The 19,211-nt window shown below is 37.9% G+C and overlaps 1 protein-coding gene and 1 long non-coding RNA gene across 4 annotated transcripts in view; one reads left to right on the forward strand and one right to left on the reverse strand.

Annotated features, from left to right (window-relative positions):
* The window catches only part of ANKS1B (ankyrin repeat and sterile alpha motif domain containing 1B), a 433,433-nt gene continuing 414,637 nt past the window's right edge, over positions 416 to 19,211 (reverse strand). For all 3 annotated transcript variants that reach the window (XM_021408341.1, XM_021408420.1, XM_021408490.1), the window contains 4 exons: positions 15,991 to 16,077; positions 11,266 to 11,403; positions 3,534 to 3,701; positions 416 to 2,354 (listed from right to left, as the gene is read on the reverse strand). In XM_021408341.1, coding sequence (XP_021264016.1) covers positions 2,244 to 2,354; positions 3,534 to 3,701; positions 11,266 to 11,403; positions 15,991 to 16,077 — 504 coding nt within the window. In that variant the 3' untranslated portion in view covers positions 416 to 2,243. The remainder of the gene's footprint in view (positions 2,355 to 3,533; positions 3,702 to 11,265; positions 11,404 to 15,990; positions 16,078 to 19,211) is intronic.
* On the forward strand, positions 1,631 to 18,288 carry LOC110404368. Its single transcript, XR_002442200.1, has 5 exons — positions 1,631 to 1,727; positions 4,098 to 4,283; positions 15,672 to 15,936; positions 16,074 to 16,175; positions 16,550 to 18,288. It is a non-coding gene; the product is annotated as an uncharacterized LOC110404368 (long non-coding RNA).

The following is a 19,211-nucleotide window of genomic DNA, read 5'->3' on the forward strand; positions in this document are numbered from 1 at the left end:
ATTAGAATTGTGCTACACCTCCTGCCTCATCCTTTAATTTTTGGGGTCACTCAGCCGCACTAGCAGTGCCCCAGTTTACAGCCTGAAAACTGGCCACTTTTGTACTTCTGGTGCCTGAAGTGAGCGTGTTTTAGCACAACTCCCTGTGCAATTCTTTAGAGCATGCGATTAAATACGGAAAGTCAGCAGTTGAGTAGTGCACTGAAGAGCCATTCAATTAAGGGCTTTAAAGTATTTACCATCTGTAAACAAAACCTGTATTGTAAAACAAAACTGTCTCCACAGCAATACCTGTGTTTGTGATGGACAAGCTCCAAGTTCAGTGAAACTGGGGAAAGGGAGGGCCATTCCGTGACTGGGACCAAGCCCCTTTTTGTTTCCTTTGGCAACGATAAAGTGACACACAAAGCACGGGGACTGTACAACTTCATTTTATTTTGTGTGCTTTTATAGGATATAAATAAATGACAAAATTACAAAATTTATAACTGGAAGCCCAAGCATATTTACATAAGTTTTGTTGCAGTGAGGCTACTATTTACTGTTCTCCTATACAGTTTTCCTTTTGGTACCATATTTTTGTGTTAGTTTTTGACCGTCAGTTGACTACATACATATCAACAGTGAAGAGGCAAAATATGTACAGGGAACTATTTTGTTCAAGTAAATTGAATACCGTATTAAAATTATGTCATCACTCAGCGCTATGATTAGGTTTAACTAAACCATATACAATTATCAGGTTTAAACCAAGTTCCGTTTCCAATTTTGGAATTTACCAACTGATGATTCTAACGGAAAACCTCAGCTGGATATGAAATAATAATTAAAAAAACGTTAAGACAACCACACAATTTATCAATATCTCTATAATGAACTTCAAAATGATTCACAATTTGACTTGATAGAACAATATACGTTAAAATGCCATTTTTCTCCTATAGTGATATTTGTACTGTTATAATTTCAGTTCTACATAAATATACATCATGGTATTATACAAATACTCCACAGACATTAAAAAAATTAAAACACTTTAAAGAAAATGTAAGTAAATATTATTTAATCAAATATTAAGCAAATGCTTAACTCATTTGTTCCATGAAAACAATTTTATTACTTTGGAATTTTTTTCTTTTTCTCGCTATTTTTATTTAGAAAATGTTTTGCGGTAGAATTTTATCAACACTCTTCTAAACAAGCTTTCTGTGGCAGAAATCTTGATAGCAAAATCCAGAGTTTTGACTTCTTCTTCTTTTTTTTTTTTTTTTTTTTTTTTTTTTTTGGAACCACTGAGATTATTTTTAAAAATACTTAGTAGAATTCATGGCTATAGCAATGTCAAACTGCATAAACTGTATGGAAGTGGAGGAGAATGACCATTCCACTTCCATTTCAGACTGATCACATGGAACATCCAGTGCACTGATGCTACAACTTTTATAATTTTCATAATGCTGCAATAGCAATGGTTTAATTAACCTTAAAATAAACAACATTTTTTCATAATTAATCTGGCTTCCTTTCCATAAATACTCTCATGTTTTCCTATAGTACTTCTCTTCCATAAAAATATCTAATAAACGTTTTCTGTGCATTATTAATATCTTTCTTCTAACCTTTCATAAAACTCTGATCCTTTGTTACAGTTCAAGAGGCTCCTGTTTCTGCAGAGGATCAAAGGACACCAATGATTACATATAAAACCAGCGCACACAGAAATCAGGGTACCTAATTTCTTGTCACTTTAATGAGTTCTTTATTCAACACAGCAAATATTAATGAATTCAGTGGTTTCACAAATACTCTATTTATTAATTCTGGTTTATATTTCAATTAAAAACTGCCAAGATTTAAATAAAAAACCAATCAAATATCCTACTCGTAGGCAGCATTAGTGTTAGTTTAGAGACCTTTCGTTTTTTAAAAAGTAGGATTCTAAAATAAGAAATCAAAGAAAGCACTGTGGCAGAGTCACAAGGGAGAACTGCGTGAAAAATAAGGTTTCTCACTCCTCTTGTGGACTGTAATTTTAAAAGTCTTCGAATAGTGTCATTCTTCTGTCAGTGCTGCAGGAAGAAAAACATCACCAGAAATGACTATCAGCCTTTTTGTTAGTTACAAGGCCACTCATACAGTGCAGTCTTCCTCTCTGCTGGGTTGAAATGTTGCCGTAAAGAAAAGGCTGTGCTGTGACTGCTTGGAGTGCAAGGCACAACAAGGAGTAGGGGGACAGTTTTGTATCAGAAAATTGTAGTTTCATACTTGGTATTAATGCCTCTTTTGGCTTCTTGTCCAGGTTCAACAATCCATGGTAGATTCGCAAGAGTCTTTTGTTCAGATGGATCTATCTGCTTTAAAACACATGCAAACATACAGGCGGGTTACCATCTCTGCACACAGCATTTCTAGCAGATGATTTTTCTTTCAAAAAATAGAACACAGAGCAAACCCTTTATGAACAAAGTCCTCTTCTAATGCCCAAACCATGTCAGTGCAGAGGTCTACGTTCCCATCTAACTACCGATGGCTGCCCTCCTTTTACTGTTTAGATCAGAGCTGCGTCTATCCCCAAGCTACAGAGCATCAAAGCTTGTTATGCTGTGTTTAAAGCAAGACTTGGAGCTGCGAAGTCCTTTTAATACTGAGACAGATGACGGCATCAGAAAATGTTCTTTCTTAAAAGACTATGGATGAAGAATCTGTGGCGACGTACTCGAAAGTGTATGGTCAGAAGCACACTTTCATGTGTACATATTCTCTTCCACTCAGCCTAGAATTAACTATCACAGAGTATGGCTCTCCCTTTATATCCAATGAATGTGATACAGCACTCAATTAAATCACACCATGTCTGTACTCTTGCTTGATTTAAAATAAGTTTCATAATTTTTTGAAAAGCTGTACCGCAACCGTGTGCTTCTCTGTCAGCTATGCACTCTAGGATGGCACCTTAAATAAAAGTAATTGATAGGGTAGCTCCGATTACCTAAAATTCTTAGGAATTTGAAATTCCAAAGATGTTGAGAAGGTGTATTGAAACCCAGTTCTGAAACAGGTTCTGAAACCTAGATCTGCTGAGTGTCAAAAAAATAATAAAAAAGGTAAGAAAAGAAGTTGCTTGTGTGACATCATTGTAAATCGATCTGGATTTGTAATTTGATTAGGTGCAATGATCTGGCAATCATACCTAAATCAAACAAAATTTGTGAGCTATTGATTTGCACATGCAGTGACATAAGTTTGGTGCCAGATTAATTTCTTGACACAAGCTCAGGAAACTCCACGGAACCGAACAGTTTGGGATGTATGCATTGGTTGTGATCCTCAGCACTACTCAAAAGACTTCTTAAATTGAAGAAACACAAAATGAGCAGCAGTTCCAAATTGCTACCCGTGATACAGTGACACAACCCTACTGGGTGCTGGGCAGAAGTGCAACAACTTCTACATGCGTATCAATTCTTACTGTATAGCTGAATTTTGTTGTTGGTTTTTTTTTTTTTTTGCATGCACCACTCCATTCTACTTACCACTGATTTCCGAATACTAACACGTGGTTTTGGAATGGGTTTGGAGGGTTTATTTTCAAAGCTCTCTGGGAGGGTTGAAGAATGGCCCCCTTTTCGTGCTTGTAGTGCAAGCTGATAGGCCACCTCAAACGCTTGTCCTAGTGTGAGAATGATTTCGTAAGCTAAATTCTGGAACAAAACAGAAACATTTAAAATTGGGGTTAGGCGGAGTTGTTGTGAGATAAAAGAGCAGGAGTACTGTCTACAGAAAGGATTTGTAATGAAAATAATTAAAAACGCACTGGTAATAACTTCCTAAGTCTCTGCAATATTTACATCTGTCAATTGATTTCTAATTAATTAAGGACAATCTAAATGTAATCTACTGTAGTGAAAACAATTGCTTTTAAGATCTTTGAAGACATTGTCTCACTAAACATGAGAAAAGGGTTGGGTGGGTGGGTGTCACCTCATAGAACAAGTGTATTCACTCCTGACCCAGCTCACCACGTATCTGCTGCTTCCAAGATCCCACCCACTGGGCGCTACTGCATGTATCTGACATTCCACCTTGTTCCGTTTCAGACCTCCTCTGCTGACTTCTCCTCTGCCTCCAGGGCTGGCAGCCAGACTTGCTGCTTCCTGCAGTGCCATCACCCGGGAGCATGGGAAAAAGAGAGTGCTCCAGATCCACTGTGACACTCCCCAAAGGACAAGATGCACGTGTCAAAGGTGCAGGTGCAGATGCAGTGCACTCACGTATGGGTTAAGGTAAGTGCTACGCTTGAGATGTGTGTTTCAAGGGCAGGGGCAACCTTCTTGTGGTTTTGTTTTCTAGAAGTAAAACTGTTTGAGCTTAAACTGGAATGTCAGCATAAGCCTGGGGAGTTAGCATGTATTACCAAAGAGGTCAGGTTCTTAAGAACAAGATCAGCTTAGTGCTATACCTAGAATACTTTAAATTCTTAGAGGATATGCGGAAGAAAACCTGTTGAAAGGTTTAATAAAGCATGAATGAGGAACTGGGGGATCAGTACAAATGTTTTTTTCAGTAAAGTTTTACATCAGCTAAAAGCAGCTGTGAGTTTCGAATCTGACCATAATCCAAATTGCAAATGAAAGCCTACGGCATTTTTTTTCAGGCTTGTGGGTTTGTTTTGGTGTATTTATTTCTAGGCTCCTACAAGCTTTCCAATAACATTTTGGACCCCTGCAGAGCAAACAGCAGCCTGCAGGCTTGCCTTCTCATGTCCTGCGGTCTCCTTACTGTAACGCATGCATCTTAGATGTAATTCAGGAGTTACTCTCTCCTTCCTGATCCTCTGTAGCTGGATGCAATCCTGCATTACTTTGAAACTAGACGAGCCCTCATAACTCCCACAGGCATTTAATATTATTTCAGATGTAGTAATTTTAAATGAGGTACATTTTCAGCTAGTTGAGGCAAACTATTGAGTTTGTAATAAGGCAGAAAGCCGTGCAAGACACACAGACATACACTATCTCCCCTTCAGTGGTTAAATACAGCTAAAATGCTAAGCATTTTATTTCATAGATTCATGCCATATACCACAGTTTCACTGCAGTCATGAAGAAGTTTCACCCCTTTGTTATCACACCTCTAAACTGAGAACCTGTAGGCTAAGTTCAGTCTATTGAGCTCATTATAAGAGCTTCTTATAAGTAAGTGCCAACTCTGGTCTTCGTTGGGTCAGAGGGAAAACAATTACAATCCTCCGTGGGATATCCTCTCCACTGTGATGACTACATTAACAGCAATAAGGTTGCCAAAGTTGCAGAGCATCCCAAATAAGAACCTGTGTTCTGATGACAACAGTCTCCAAATTGTCTCACTTTTAATTTAAGGGAACTGGTCTGGACTGAGAAAGATCGAGGATACAGTTTGCCAGTGGAGTCAGAAATGAAAGGCTACAAAGACTATTATAAAGCGCTCTGCCTTTTAGCAGAACACTAGTTATGGAATTAAGACCAGCTGAGTATAATTGTTAAAAATGCACAGAATAATATTATTTGAAATGGAGTATTAGCAGGACAAGGATATTATTCTAAAGACATCTTAATCTGCTGTCATGACAGTAAGATTGCGTACTATATCATCATGGGATTATCTACACTGGATGCTATTATTGATAAAGGAATACATTGTCAGCACGTAATGAAGGCTTGGAGAAAAAGCGGATGGTAATACTATGGGACTGAGAGAGTGCACAATTCAGGGAAGCATGTGAAAAGGCCCTTGGGAGACAGCGTATAAAATCCCGAGATCAGAGTGGAGAAAAGCAGGGAGTTTGCCATGCACAGGCTGTCCAGTCTGGGTCCTGCATCTTCTGAGAAACTGCTACAATTTGATTTCTTGTGTAGTGTGTGTAAAGTTAAGTTAAAAAATAGCCCTTCCGGGAGCATGTGAAAATCTAGCTGTTTCTATGGTTAATATACATGTGAAATACTTCAAATAAAACAGAACATTTACTGCTCTGTTCAATATTCTAAACATAAACTGAACGATTGTGCATAAATGTCATACACTGTGTACCGTGACAGAGCCTTGAAGAAGCGAAGTGTACACTTTGCTTGGAGGCCATGGAGGGTTTAAATTTGTCCCTTTTAAAATTAGAAAAAAAAAAACAACCAAAAACAATGCTGCTGAGTCATACTTAGAAAAAAACACCAAAGCTAAATAAATTTGGTTTGAGGAATTTCTCATCTGTAGTGCCGAGAGAGGAATATGAAAGCCAGAATTTTTATATATTCTTGGATGGGCTGTTACTGGAGAGATAAGAGCAGGAATTCCTTGGGGATGCAGGAGGAAGACAAAAACCACAAAAACCATAGTGGAAAGCCTTCTGATGGAGTAAGACTTTTTTTTTTATATGTGACACAAAATGAAGCAAATGGGTCTGCCTCCTCAAGACATGCTTAGAACAAAGTTGTAGATCCCATGGTCATTATGGGAGACACTGACCCTTACAGCACCCCAACAAGCTCCTTGGAAAGGAGATAAAGTTTTTAGGACCATAGGGATTCTGAGTGCTGCTACAATCATGTTTCTGCAGCATGACAGAGAAGGAAGGTGAGTAAGCTAATGCCTTTAAGCAACCATTTTTGTGATATGAAGAACTGAGGTCAGTTGCCTTGTTTGTAATGTAACGTTTTAACTCAGTTCCTTAGCATAAGTCTGAGTCAGTATTCTTCAACTGCTTTAATTCAGCCAACCAATTACAATGGCTAATTGTTTTGTTACTGTTTGACTTATTTTCTTTATTGCACAAGCTGCAGCAGGCATTGTTTCTTGTTTCTTCACTGTCTTTTCATGCTTCTATAAAGCTATATGGAGGCTTCAGAAATATTTTGAGAATGAGAGCAAGATTGTTAATTTCTATCTTTTGATCTACAAAAGCTTAAAATTTTGGATATAAAGAAGATTTGATGGGTTTCTGCTTTCAGGTAACAATTTTTTTTCCCTTTAAGATCACACTTAAATCTGATCTTTAGACTGAATTTACTGAAGAAGTGTCCTTTGGCATCTCACAGATAATTGGTGAGAACTTCCTACCACATTTGCTGCGTAGATTGTCAATTAGGACACCCCATCTGCAAGGTACTGAACTTAAAATCTCAGCTGGCAAAATCAAACAGAACACAGCATACGGAATCTTAAATTGAAAAATCTGAAAAATTCCAACCCTGTTCAAAATTTCCATTCCCTGAGATGAAATCACTTGCCCGATTCTTAGTCGTCACAGAGTCTTCAAGACCAGATGTTGAGGATTCCTACTATAGAAATGTGACAGGAAGGGAAGGTTACTTATTAATAACTGGGCTTCTTTGAGGTCAAGAACTGTCATACACATACATTTACACTGTTAATTCATATGCTTTACCTTCCAAACCAGAAAACATTTACATTTTGGGACAGCTAGAAAGGACGTGTATTTGTCTTCACCTTAATGCCTCAGTCTTTGTTCAATCAAGGGGAAGAAGGCTCAACTTGCCAAGGCTGGCATGAGGAGATGAACATGGCTGGCATTTGCTTGTAACAGCTGCGGTCTGCATGCAGCTTTCATGAACAGACACTCATGCAACTTAAATTCTTTAATCTTTCTCATCCTGGATTTAAAGCGATGGTGGGTAGCATACTCTTCTGAATTCATCCTTCTCTTCTAATGTGGCACAGAGAGATATTTTGTATGCAACGTGACCATGGAAACAAGCCTTCCAAATATGCCTTTGAGGCTGTTGCAAAAGCCATCCATGTAGACTAACCTAAGAGGAGAGACTCATTTGCTCATGAGCTGAAAGTTCCTGGTGCCTGAGTGTGCTCCATCTCAAGAAGGTTGTGAGGATAAATTAAAATGGCTTCCCACATTCTGCCTAATATGCCCTGAGAGAGAACAGTCTGGGCATGCTGTCTTTGGGTACTGCAAAGTAAAAAAGTTTTCCATTCTTAGGACATGCAGATACTACACCGATTGTATCTGGATGGTCATGTGAACAGAGTACAAATTTTAAAAAAAAATTAAGCCCCAAATCCACTGGAAGAAGGCAATAAACAGAACTTTGATACCTCAAGTCACGTATTTTTCATCTCTGCTGAATATGTACACTAGTAGTTCCCAATGCTTATCCATCTTAAGTCTGTGCAGTGAAGGACAGGAAACTACAGAGAAGGAAAGTCTTGGGTTATGCAGAACCCTCGTCCATCTTAGGCATGAACTAGAGCAGCTGTTCTGCCACTTTATGCTAGTTGCCTTCTTTTCATCAGTGTGTTGGGAAATGAAGGAATGTCTGAAATTACTTTGGATGCCTCCCATATGTGAACTGGACTTTAGTGTAGTAAGTATTATGATGGTTTATTTCTCCAGAGGGAATCCTTCACTGGTGGCTTTGGGTCTGCTTTCTGCAAGTGGATGTGTGGAGTGAGTTTCAAATATTGATCAATAAATCTTCTTCTACTCCCAAACCTTTTCCTCTTCAATATATCTTAAGCAAGTCTGATGTCATTCCCAATTTTCATTATGACATCATAACTCTGAGTAGAGAAGTGAATGTACAGTCACTTCTAAACAGTAAGCATCAGTAATACTTGTATTGACACGTTGTTAGACTGAAACGCTTTCCTATTTGCAAAACAAAATGTTCTTTCCTGTTTCCTGAATGGAAGGACCTAATTTTCATCTCAGTGCATATATTATATTACCATATTTTGTAAGATTTAAGATGTTTCTTTTTTACACTTTACTGTGGATTTTACCGTTTTGAACTTTATTTTTCTTATCATGATTGGATTTCTATCCCTTGAAAAATGAATAGGACTGTTGCTATTAGCAAAGTGGAAGATCAGGCTCCTCTGTAAGTGCTAGACTTAAACAGAAAATTGAATTTACTGTATGCTAATGTTGCAAATATCTAGAATTTTTTTTTCATGGAGTTTGCGCTTCCATCAGTAATATCAGATTCTGAGAAATAAAACAATACAAAAAAAGAATATTTGAGTAGGTAATACCCCACTGAGGATTACGCAGCATGTGAAAAGTAATACAGACAGTAAGGTTTCTTAAATTAGCCATTTAAAGTGGTTGTGGTATGAAACACTCCTCCTAAAGTATGGGAAAATGTTAGAATTATAGCTGGATCACTATACTTCCCTTGCCAAGTAAGGAGAAGATGAATTTTATCTGATATACCTTGGGTGTGTGTTTGTGCTCGAACATTAGGCCTATAAATAAAAATGCATTACTTTGAAACTGTTAAGAAGTATTCAAATGGATTGGTAGAAATAAAAATATCACTCAGTTTACTCTCAGTTGATTCACTTATCACTAATATAATGTCACATTTTGTTGACAACAGTTTGCCTATTTTTAATATCATTTTAAATCTTTTTCTATTCCACATGGGCACTAAAATGTCAGTAGAGAAGTTAAACAACAAAAGTACTGAACATAAAGGTTAATATTCCTTTCAACCTACCTTCCTTCAAGCTATTATTTAGGTTCTCTGCAATGCTGACTACTTACCCAGTCACAAATAAAACGTCTCTGTTCAGACATCTCTGTCCTATCAAATTTAATTTATTTATATTTATGTAAGTATTTTTTGAGAATTCACACACATGATATTATATTAAAATCTTTTTTTTTTCTTGAGTAATTTTAAATCTCAATGGCAATTCCACGGAATTTTAAATTTCTCTTGTGCCGAAATGGCATTAGGTGAGTATTCCATAGACATTTTGGATATTAAGCCCTCTTTAAACCTCAGACCTACTATTTATTTCACCAAATTTAGCTAGAAACAGTAAGACTGATTAATTGATATATGTTCATAATTTCTTGAGACACTCGTAGGCTTTGCATCAACATTTGAGAAGCATAAATGTAGGAAGAACTTAGTCCACCAAATTAGTCTGTAAGGACTTTTGCTGAAATGAGTCTTGAGACTTATTTCAAAGAAAATGCGATCGGTTTTCAGAAAAAGGAAAAGGTGCTGATAAAATAAATTTTCCCATACCTGCAGTATTTTTTAAGCTAAAAACTTAAGCTAAACAGAGAGCAGAAGAGAACAGAGGGGCCATCTAGACTATTATTACAGTCTGATGATGGTTACAGGGGTGCCCTTTTCCACAGGAACATAAAAAAGGACAGTGTTCTGCACAGATCTGTTATCACAGATGTTTCAAATCTATGAGTTGGCAGCCAAATATTGCTAGGATCTCTGGAGATACATAGTTAGCTATGTGTGGTCTCTTCTTCCTCTATAATGAGAGCTATAAATGTTTCACTTCTCTGTTTAAAGTAAGAACAAAACTTTCCATATGTTCTCTACAAATTTGCAGAGAATTTTCATTTCTCCAGTTTATTCAGTAGAACACCAGCAGGTTTGAGAAATACTTAGGAAAATGTTTGAGTTACCGGGACTGATCCAGCTAAACAGTGGAACACAAAAATCCATGGAGCAGCCGGGCTAAGAAACACAAAGAAATTGCTCACTGACCGTCCCAAAAGCAATCCACATCAACTTCATGAATGTGGGATGTGCCAAAAGGCCTCCACAAGAAGAGTCCAACCCTCTCACCCCTGGTTGGTTGGTTTGGGACAGACTCATGAGGGTAACAGCCAAACAGCTGGACGTCACCAAACCAGTCCTTCCTTAACTTTGCAGGCAGCAGAACACAGTCCAAAAGACAAACTTAATTTGAGGTAGCTCTTGAGCCTATCTCTCAGCAGGACTAAGCACTGTATGTAATGCACATTGGTCCAGTTCTGATTTATCTGCTGCGCGCTGCGGTTTCATAGTGAGTGGCCAGAAGTGCTTTTCATGAAGCACTTGGAAGACTATAGCTTAGATTAGATGTCACTTGTCAAGACTCATTTGTAAATGTGTTTCAAAAATTCATTCAAGTGATACTATATTAAAATATATTTTTCTTGAATAATTTTTAAGTTTCTCTTTTTTGAAGTTTTAATTTTTTTAAGTTTCTCACTAAAGTTTCAGTTAGCAGCTGCGATTACCCAGGTGAGTTGTTTCAGATGGGAAATGAGATAATACCAAGTAAAATATTTGCTTTTCTCCAAAACTCTTCCTTCACTACCTTGCATTCGATTAGTAGTTTCATTTGGTAAATGGACAATACCTTCTATTAATCATCATATGCCCTGATTTTTTTTTAAATAGAATAAAAGAACTGTAACCATTACAAAGCACTACTAAAGAAATATCTCTATTAACTGACCACATCAAATGCAGTAAATACATGGCAGTAGTGGTGATTGGTCTTCAAGTCTTTAGTGATGTATGCAAATGTAGAAAGGTCTTCAGGGTCTTGTGCGGCACAGGAAATGTTACGGATTTCATGTTCAGCAATAATATTCTGTTAAAAAAAAATATTTTCAATCAGTTCAGGAATTCCATGTAAAAGAGTTGCAAAAGGCATGCTTTTAGATATGCATTTATGTTCATCTGCTGTGTTCAAGTATTTCAGAATTTTTTTAATAAAATGGATTTAATATATCACGTGTGAGTTTCTTACACAATTCATTGCAATTCTGACCCTCTCCTACAATATCTAAAATTGCCAATAAGACAGTAGGAGACAATTGCACTCTAGAGTATTCCCTATGATTCTATTTGGGTTTTGTACAGGTTATGCAGTATCCTGTGACAGAGAGTCATCTTTCCCGGCATACAGCTGTAAATACAATTTCAAAGCACTATACAGGCATCCTCTGGTGCCGCTGGTTTTCTGCCTAAAGGTCACTGTATCCCACTGCTTCAGGCTGCTGATGGACAGGAGCTGGTGAAACCCAACAGGCTCAGTATTCAGTTTTTTGTATATCGTGTTTGACAAAATTCAGCTACATTCTTTCAAGAAAACAAAACAAAACATCCATCATCATTTATAATTAAAATCCTGAGCTCTTTGAAGAGTTCTTCTTAGTAAAAAAGTAACTACAGAAGGGTCTGGCAACATTTCTCCACTTGGTGACAACAGCATCCTGTAAGAGATATAGAAATATTAAACTGTTCATGCACTGAGAAATGCTACTTGCAACAGTCAATGTAAAAGCTATAGCATACTACTGAGATAGATGTGGGGCATGTCTGTCTAATGAATTAAATAAATAAATAAAAAGCTGTTTAAAGCTTTGAATAAAATTATGAATATTCATTACATAAGTTACTGATATGTAACTACTGTGCTCAGGCCAAAGGAACCGTGAAGCTGGAGAAGAAGATACTACACAATGGCTTATGATTAGGCCTTTCTTCAGCAATGCACACATTTCAAATGATTTATTTAACAGAAGAATGACTAATTGAACAGGAATCTCCTTAGAGGTTACTTTATATGATCTTCCGAATTGTGTCCCTCCTGACTATAGCTATGGCTTTTCCATAAAAAAATAAAAACAACAAAGAAAAAGTACAAGCCTGCTGCAGTGTGACATCTCCACAGCACTAAGAACACATGACATCTGTAGTGCCACAGTCCCTACAGCTCTATGCTTTGCTGTTGCCTTTGTGGCATCTGTTCAAGTTAAAACAACCTCTGAGTGTCTCTGTTTTTCCCTCATCCCTGTCTTTTCCTTCCCACCTCCTCTCCTCCCCCTCTTTTTTTTTTTTTTTTTTTTTGAAGAATGGGAAACATATGCAACTAAATCACTTAGGATGCTTTGCCATATCTTCTTTCATTTGCTGAGTGTCAAATCTCCCCCCTGTATGTAGGTGTCAAGTTTTCTAAAAGACATATTAATATATGTGATTAAAGAAATAACAGCTTGGGGAAAAATCTTAATAAAAAGTATCCCAAGTTCCAAATTATGGAAAAAAAACACGATACACGATGTAAAAAACACGATGTTACTGAAGACATGAAATAATCCTCTTAATCTTAAATTGTTGCAACATACTTGATTATTTCTGTTTAATGCATTATTCATAAAAGTCACAAAAACAGTACTTACGTTTCAATATATGCCAATTTGTAATGACATGTATAATCTCTGCTTAACGACTATTGGCTTTTTATGTTACTTTAAGCATTTTATTTCCTTTGTTCTCAAATTGGTAACTCTTACCCTCAGGAAAGATTTTGAGGAGAATGACAATTCTAACAAAGCCAGGCATTTAGATATCCACAGATAGAGCTGTAATATACTCTCACTGATGCTGTAGCGTCAATGTTGTAGTTTAAAAAGCAGAAAGAATTAAACCTTGGAAGGTCCTTAAATCCTTTTTATGCCAAATCATGAGCCACTAAGTAACCACCTGAAGTTATACACGGTGTGAGAAGAGCTCCGCTATGCTGCAACTTTTCCTAGGTCACTTGAAGTTGGCATAGGGCTTTGTTTTTTAGAGCTTATTTTAGTGTTTAATTTTAAACCAAGTGAAGTTTGGAAACATCTTAACATTGTTTTCAATAAAATAAGGTGTGCCTGAAATAAGTCTCGTGGATGGAAATTAGTAGTGAAACAGGTTTTCCCCTAGCTTCTACAGGATTATCCTCTCTGATCTCCTTTCAAAATTAGAGACATTTTCAGTGCATGCACTTACTTTTTTCCTAGGGTCACAACTCCAGTAGACCAATAGTCTTAGTCGCTAGAAATTATAAGGTTATGAACCAGTTTGCTGTGCTTGGTATGCTCTTCTGGCACTGAGAATGTAAAATTGTTGTTCCAAAAATTATCTCCCCATTTGTCAAGAGCAACCTCCAGAGCTTCAGAAAAAGCAGGGAAGGTGAAAGTCAGCTCTGCTTCTGCCAAGGCAATACCATTGAGAGACCAAGCTTTGATTAGCAGCCTTCTCTTTACTTGCCTACTTTGTGTTAGACGATTCCTCTCCTTGCAGAAATTATCCAGAAGTTAGGGTTAGCTGTGATCCATGAGAAATTTCTCAAAGTCTACTTTGTCTATGCAGCAATTTCTTTCTGGCCCCACTTGCAAAGAAACGGTGTCATGTCAAAGTGGTGTCATACCAAACTTCAAGGTGCCACTGAAATAGCTTTAGTGGAATGAGGTCAGAGCCCCTTTGTTACCTGAAGCTTTGCCTGCTGTAACTCAGAATACAAATTCTTAGCTTGGTGGCATAAAGTAAAAAGATGAGCAGCCATGAGAGCTGAGTTTTCAAGTACATAACTGCCAGCTATTTTTGTCATTTAAAAGTATGCATTTACTGCTAAGTGGTGCCCAGCGCTGTCAACTATAAGCTCGCACAGAAGCGATACAAGTCTGAATAGGATCTCACCTTAGTGCTAATCTGTTTTGGGTCTCGAAGGAATTGAGTACTGCACACTGTGGACAAGGCTGATAACAATGCTCCTGGGAGGGCTGCAGGCTATTACCTGGTTTTTACAGAAGGGAAAGGCAGTGCAGATTTTGAATGGAAGAGAAAGCATTCTACCACTTTTGAGAAAACACACAGGACTGTGGCATTATTTACCTCGATCAACTATACCACTACTAAGCATAAGTTCCAGTGGGACTGGTCTAGAGCCACCTAATACTATTTGCCTAAATTCTTTCAAGTTTCCTTCTTATATAAGAATAGGCGCACTGTGCAAAGAGGTACTGGAAGCTCCTTTTGTTCTCTTGATCTATTTTTTTTTTAAACCTAAAGACAGTGCAGTTACGTCCCTTACACTACAGAAGAGATTTAAGAGCTGAGAACTGCTTTATCCAAGTTGGAGCTAATAGCATTACAATGTCCTGATTTATGTCCGGCACATCAGAGAACATAAAGGAAATGAAGGCTGCAGAAGCTCCATTTTGACTTAATGGAACAAAAAGGAGCTGACAGGAATCCCTGGCCTCTCCACTCTGGTACATACTTCAGACTTGACATAATGTGTATTTCAGCTTTGTTTTTATTTCATGCCATCTTCTAACCCTGGCTGTGTCTTCCAAACTGTAGCAGAAGATCACAAATCTGCTTTCATTCCTTCACTTAAAACCCTTCACTTTAAAAACTGCCTGTTTTGTCAAGTTTGAAGGATACTGGGTTAGATGCATGGTGTGGTCTGAATGCATAGCAATGCAAAGCAGTTACACACATTATTAACCTGATGGGGCAGACGAGTTGTCTGATTTACTTTTTATATTGCTTGGTGCATTTTAGTCACATAACAGAAAAAAAAAAAATTTACTTTCTATTCATATGCAAGCATCAGTGTGGTTTGCATTTTCTCGCTGTCTTAGACAAGAGAAATCCATGCATTATTTTACTCCTATTTATGAGGATTTTACATTTTGCTTTGGCTAAGCAATAATCCATTGTTCTATCCATCACCGAGTTCTCCAATCTCTCAATTTTTGTCTCAAAAATAAATTAAAAAAAAAAAAAGCTGGATCTATTTTGAAATGTAAGACACAAAGCACAGAGGCCTTGCCACACCACACAGGAAGGTGAAGACAATACAGAACAACAACTGTTATGAAGCTGCCATAGTTCAGGGAGTCAGATGGGAAGTACCAGAAAACAGCTGTCGGAGAGGCACCGACATTTGGAAAGCACAACCAAGGCTTTTGTTTCTTATAATGGCTGGCCCTGGATAAAGCCTTGCTTATTGATACACCTTCATATTTTTATTTTTTACCAAAAATTATATTGATGAACAAATATGTATATTTTCTGTGTGTTTAGGAACTGCACAGGGAAGAATACGGTAAAGGATTTTGTGGAGGCCCTTTGCCGAATGTCTGTTTTCATGAGTTTGCCTTTTAACATCAGAAGGCTGGACACAATATTCTCCAACTGAGCCATTAAAGGTGCTTCACTCATCCTCCAGACAGAGCTTCTGGGGGGTGCCAGTAAGACTACATCAACTGCAGAGAGAGAAAAAAAGAAAGGAAGCACCGAGTGCAAACCTGTCCCCTCTATGGCCTGGTGTTCTAAAAGAGTCAACCTCGTAAGTATTCCTATTTGTGAGGAAGAAAAGCTGATATTCAGTGATTGCACATACCTTATTTGTTGCATCAATAAATTTGACTCCTTTGTACGAGACAGACAGGACAATAGTTGGCACTTTCTTCATTTGTTCCGTAGACTTCTGGAACAAAAATGAAGATGCTGTTGGAGTTGTAATGCACTGAAAAAACAGCACTCTTTCTCCTCTTCTTCTGACAGAATGCTTCAGTTAAACAAAAGGTACTTATTCAAATATTTGTCTTTCTCTTGAGCTGACTGATCTTTGGGCTTTTGAAATAGCTGCCTTGTAGTTATGAAACTAAAAAGAGCCCTGCAGTTTGCGGAAAGGATGATAAAACCTCTCCTTTTTTCCAGTATGATGCAAAGAGAAATAAGTTTGCTGTACTTAAAATGACCAGTCATGTAATCAGGGATTTCCCAAAATGTACACATTTGAAACACCCATCTGATGTGCCCCATTCCCCTCCGCCTCTCTTCTCCTCCTCCTGTCCTTCCCAGCTGTAACAACTAACAGTGCATTTTGCGGAACTACTTCTTTGCTGCAATTAGTTGTTACTTAGGAATATTTCACTCTCTCTCTCACCTTCTTGCAGCTATATTTGTGACATGAGATATGTCTGCAGCCCTCCAGGCCTGCCAGTCAACCTGTCAGCCCGACGCTGAATCTTGTAAAGCCTAACCATCCGCACTTCCTCCAACGTGGTTGTTACTGCGATCAGCTTTACACATGAATTAGCACAGAGGCTTATTCTGCATTCCCTCAGTGGCCAGGTTCTCTCACCTATAGTTCATGTCTTTGTATAACGCTATTTTTCTTCTATGTGTGCCTTCAATGTGAGGCACACAGCTAAGATATTTCCTGGCAAACAGATTGGGCATATATTTGGGATAGTTTGAAATTCTCTGCAGAAAACCTGTTGATTAGCTTATGGATTAAGTTTACTAAAAAAAGAAAAGGAAAAACAAACATGACATAGTTTAGAGATGATCTGAATTCTTTTAAGGTGGAAGCAATTATAGAGAGGACTATTCTATACAGATCTACTATAGATAAAAAAAGGTAGATAAAATTCAGCAAATGCTCACTCATGGTAATATCTGCAAACGATCATAGAAAGCAATTAAACATTTTCTTGAGAGGAAAGCTTAAGTTCAGCTAATTAAATACGAAGAAATATCAGCATACAGAATGAGGGTGCAACCATGTTGAAAGGTCCAGAATTGCCATCCCAAAAGATCACAAGAGAAGTTGAATATAAGCAGCAGCATTTTTCAAGAGAAATTTAACAGCAAAGATTTAAACTTGAAAACACAGACTGTACTTGAAAAAAAAATCTGTCTGAAAAATAGGTGATGGCAACACCAGTTGGAAAACAAATAAAGCTTAAAAGGAAAACTGCAAGTAAGTTTCTTTTCCTGATCTCATTCCTGCCCAAATCAAATGAGGCTCATTTTTGCCAACATAACATTCAAAGCTACAAAGCCAACCAAGTTCCACAATTGAAGTGAAGGCAGTGAAGGCAAGAACCTCTAATTAAGTCTCCAAAAGAGCCCCACCCATACATGTAATAGAGAGGACTATCGTACCATTCAGTATCAAATGACAAGAGACTCAAGATGATGTCATGCGTCAGTTTACCCTGGAGAAAGCTTCTTTTACCCAGAAGCCTGGATGCTTTTTGAAAATGAATTCGTAGATGACAAAACATTCTGAAAAATCTAACAAAATCTGAAGGAAGACACTAATCTGATTTGCGTGTTTCTGCGTGCAAAACAAAACTATTTCCCTGCCAAAATCAGAGCAAGCACGTATCTGCGTGTATCTACAATAGATCCCAACTGACTCTTTTCATAAAATACAATTTCAGTGCACACAAAGCCTGACAGTGACTGTACTGAAACTGCAGCACATACACCCATCAGAATAACAAGCAATATACCCCATATATGCTTACATCCAGGCAAAACATTCACAAATATGACAACTTCACTTTCATCATCTGGCAACCCAGCAATCAACCAACTTTTGTCCTTTCTTTCTATCCCGACAGCTACATTCAAGAGCTCTTTGTCTCTCATTTTGATTATTGTAATTACCTCCTTCCTCGCCTCCTTAGCAGCAAAATTCCTTCCCTCCTCCCATACATTACACAAATACGGTTACCGAGTTCACTTTAGCTTTTTGATCAAACTTGCACTATCTGCCATCTGCCATAAAGGTGAATTTTTCTGTTGGCAATGTTGCACCAGCCATCTGAGAGTCCTCTTTCATCTAGACCAGTGGTTTGTACTTTAATCACCTTCCTTAAGTGTCTCACATTCAGTGGGATTTGTCTAGAGCAGACCTGATCTTTCATATTTAACAGAGATTGTGAGCACCAGAAGATGGTATCTGAGTGAAATAGCTCATTAAGATACTACTAATCTGTATCTGCCAAATTAGGAAATGAATCAGAGACGGATGGACATTTGCAATTTATTTAAACCAAATCATCTCAGGTGGTAAGGAGCAGTGGACATCCCTTATCAACTTGCAAACCAAAATAACTGCAGGATTCATTCATGCAGAGGTACTCTGGAAGACAGAAGTCCAGCACAGAAACATGATTTTGGGAAACAACTCTACACATGGATATGCCTGTTGCAACAAAGAGTTGGGCAGTGGAATAATATCCTTTGTAAAGGATAGTGCTATCATGAAAAACACACAGCTCTATTCCCCCTGCTCCACTCCAAGTGACAGACTAACTGAAGTCCACTACAAAATTACTATTTCTGAGCAGCTTCCAGTCTTCAATAGTTTTGAGTTGCCATGGTGAGCTCATATTATTTGTTTGTTCATTTCTTCTTCAGTGGAGGAGGTGGCTGCCAGGATGTGCAATGTGAGTTTTCAGAGATACAATGCAAATACTACTTGCTCAGGCACTGTAACTGCTTTGGCTCTAGATTCTAGGATGTTGACAGTCATCCCAGAGCTTTTACGGTCAGACGTTTCGCACCTCTGTGCAAGCCAAGTGGGCATCTCTGCTGGTGCCTGTGACTAGAATCTGAGAAGGTGGGACGCAGGCACCAGTACTTCCTTTTCTCATGCTTTTCAGGTTCTAACCACCACTGTTGAGGAAGTGATGAGATGACAAAATATTTTTGTCCATCTGGTGCCTCTATGGGAAGCATATGGACCTGAGCCAAAGGTATAGGACCCACAGCTGAAGACTGGCACAGGATGTCATGTGTATATTGGCATATGGTCTAATG

This window comes from Numida meleagris, chromosome 1 (genome assembly GCF_002078875.1).
Source record: "Numida meleagris isolate 19003 breed g44 Domestic line chromosome 1, NumMel1.0, whole genome shotgun sequence".
Classification (NCBI taxonomy): Eukaryota; Metazoa; Chordata; class Aves; order Galliformes; family Numididae; genus Numida; species Numida meleagris.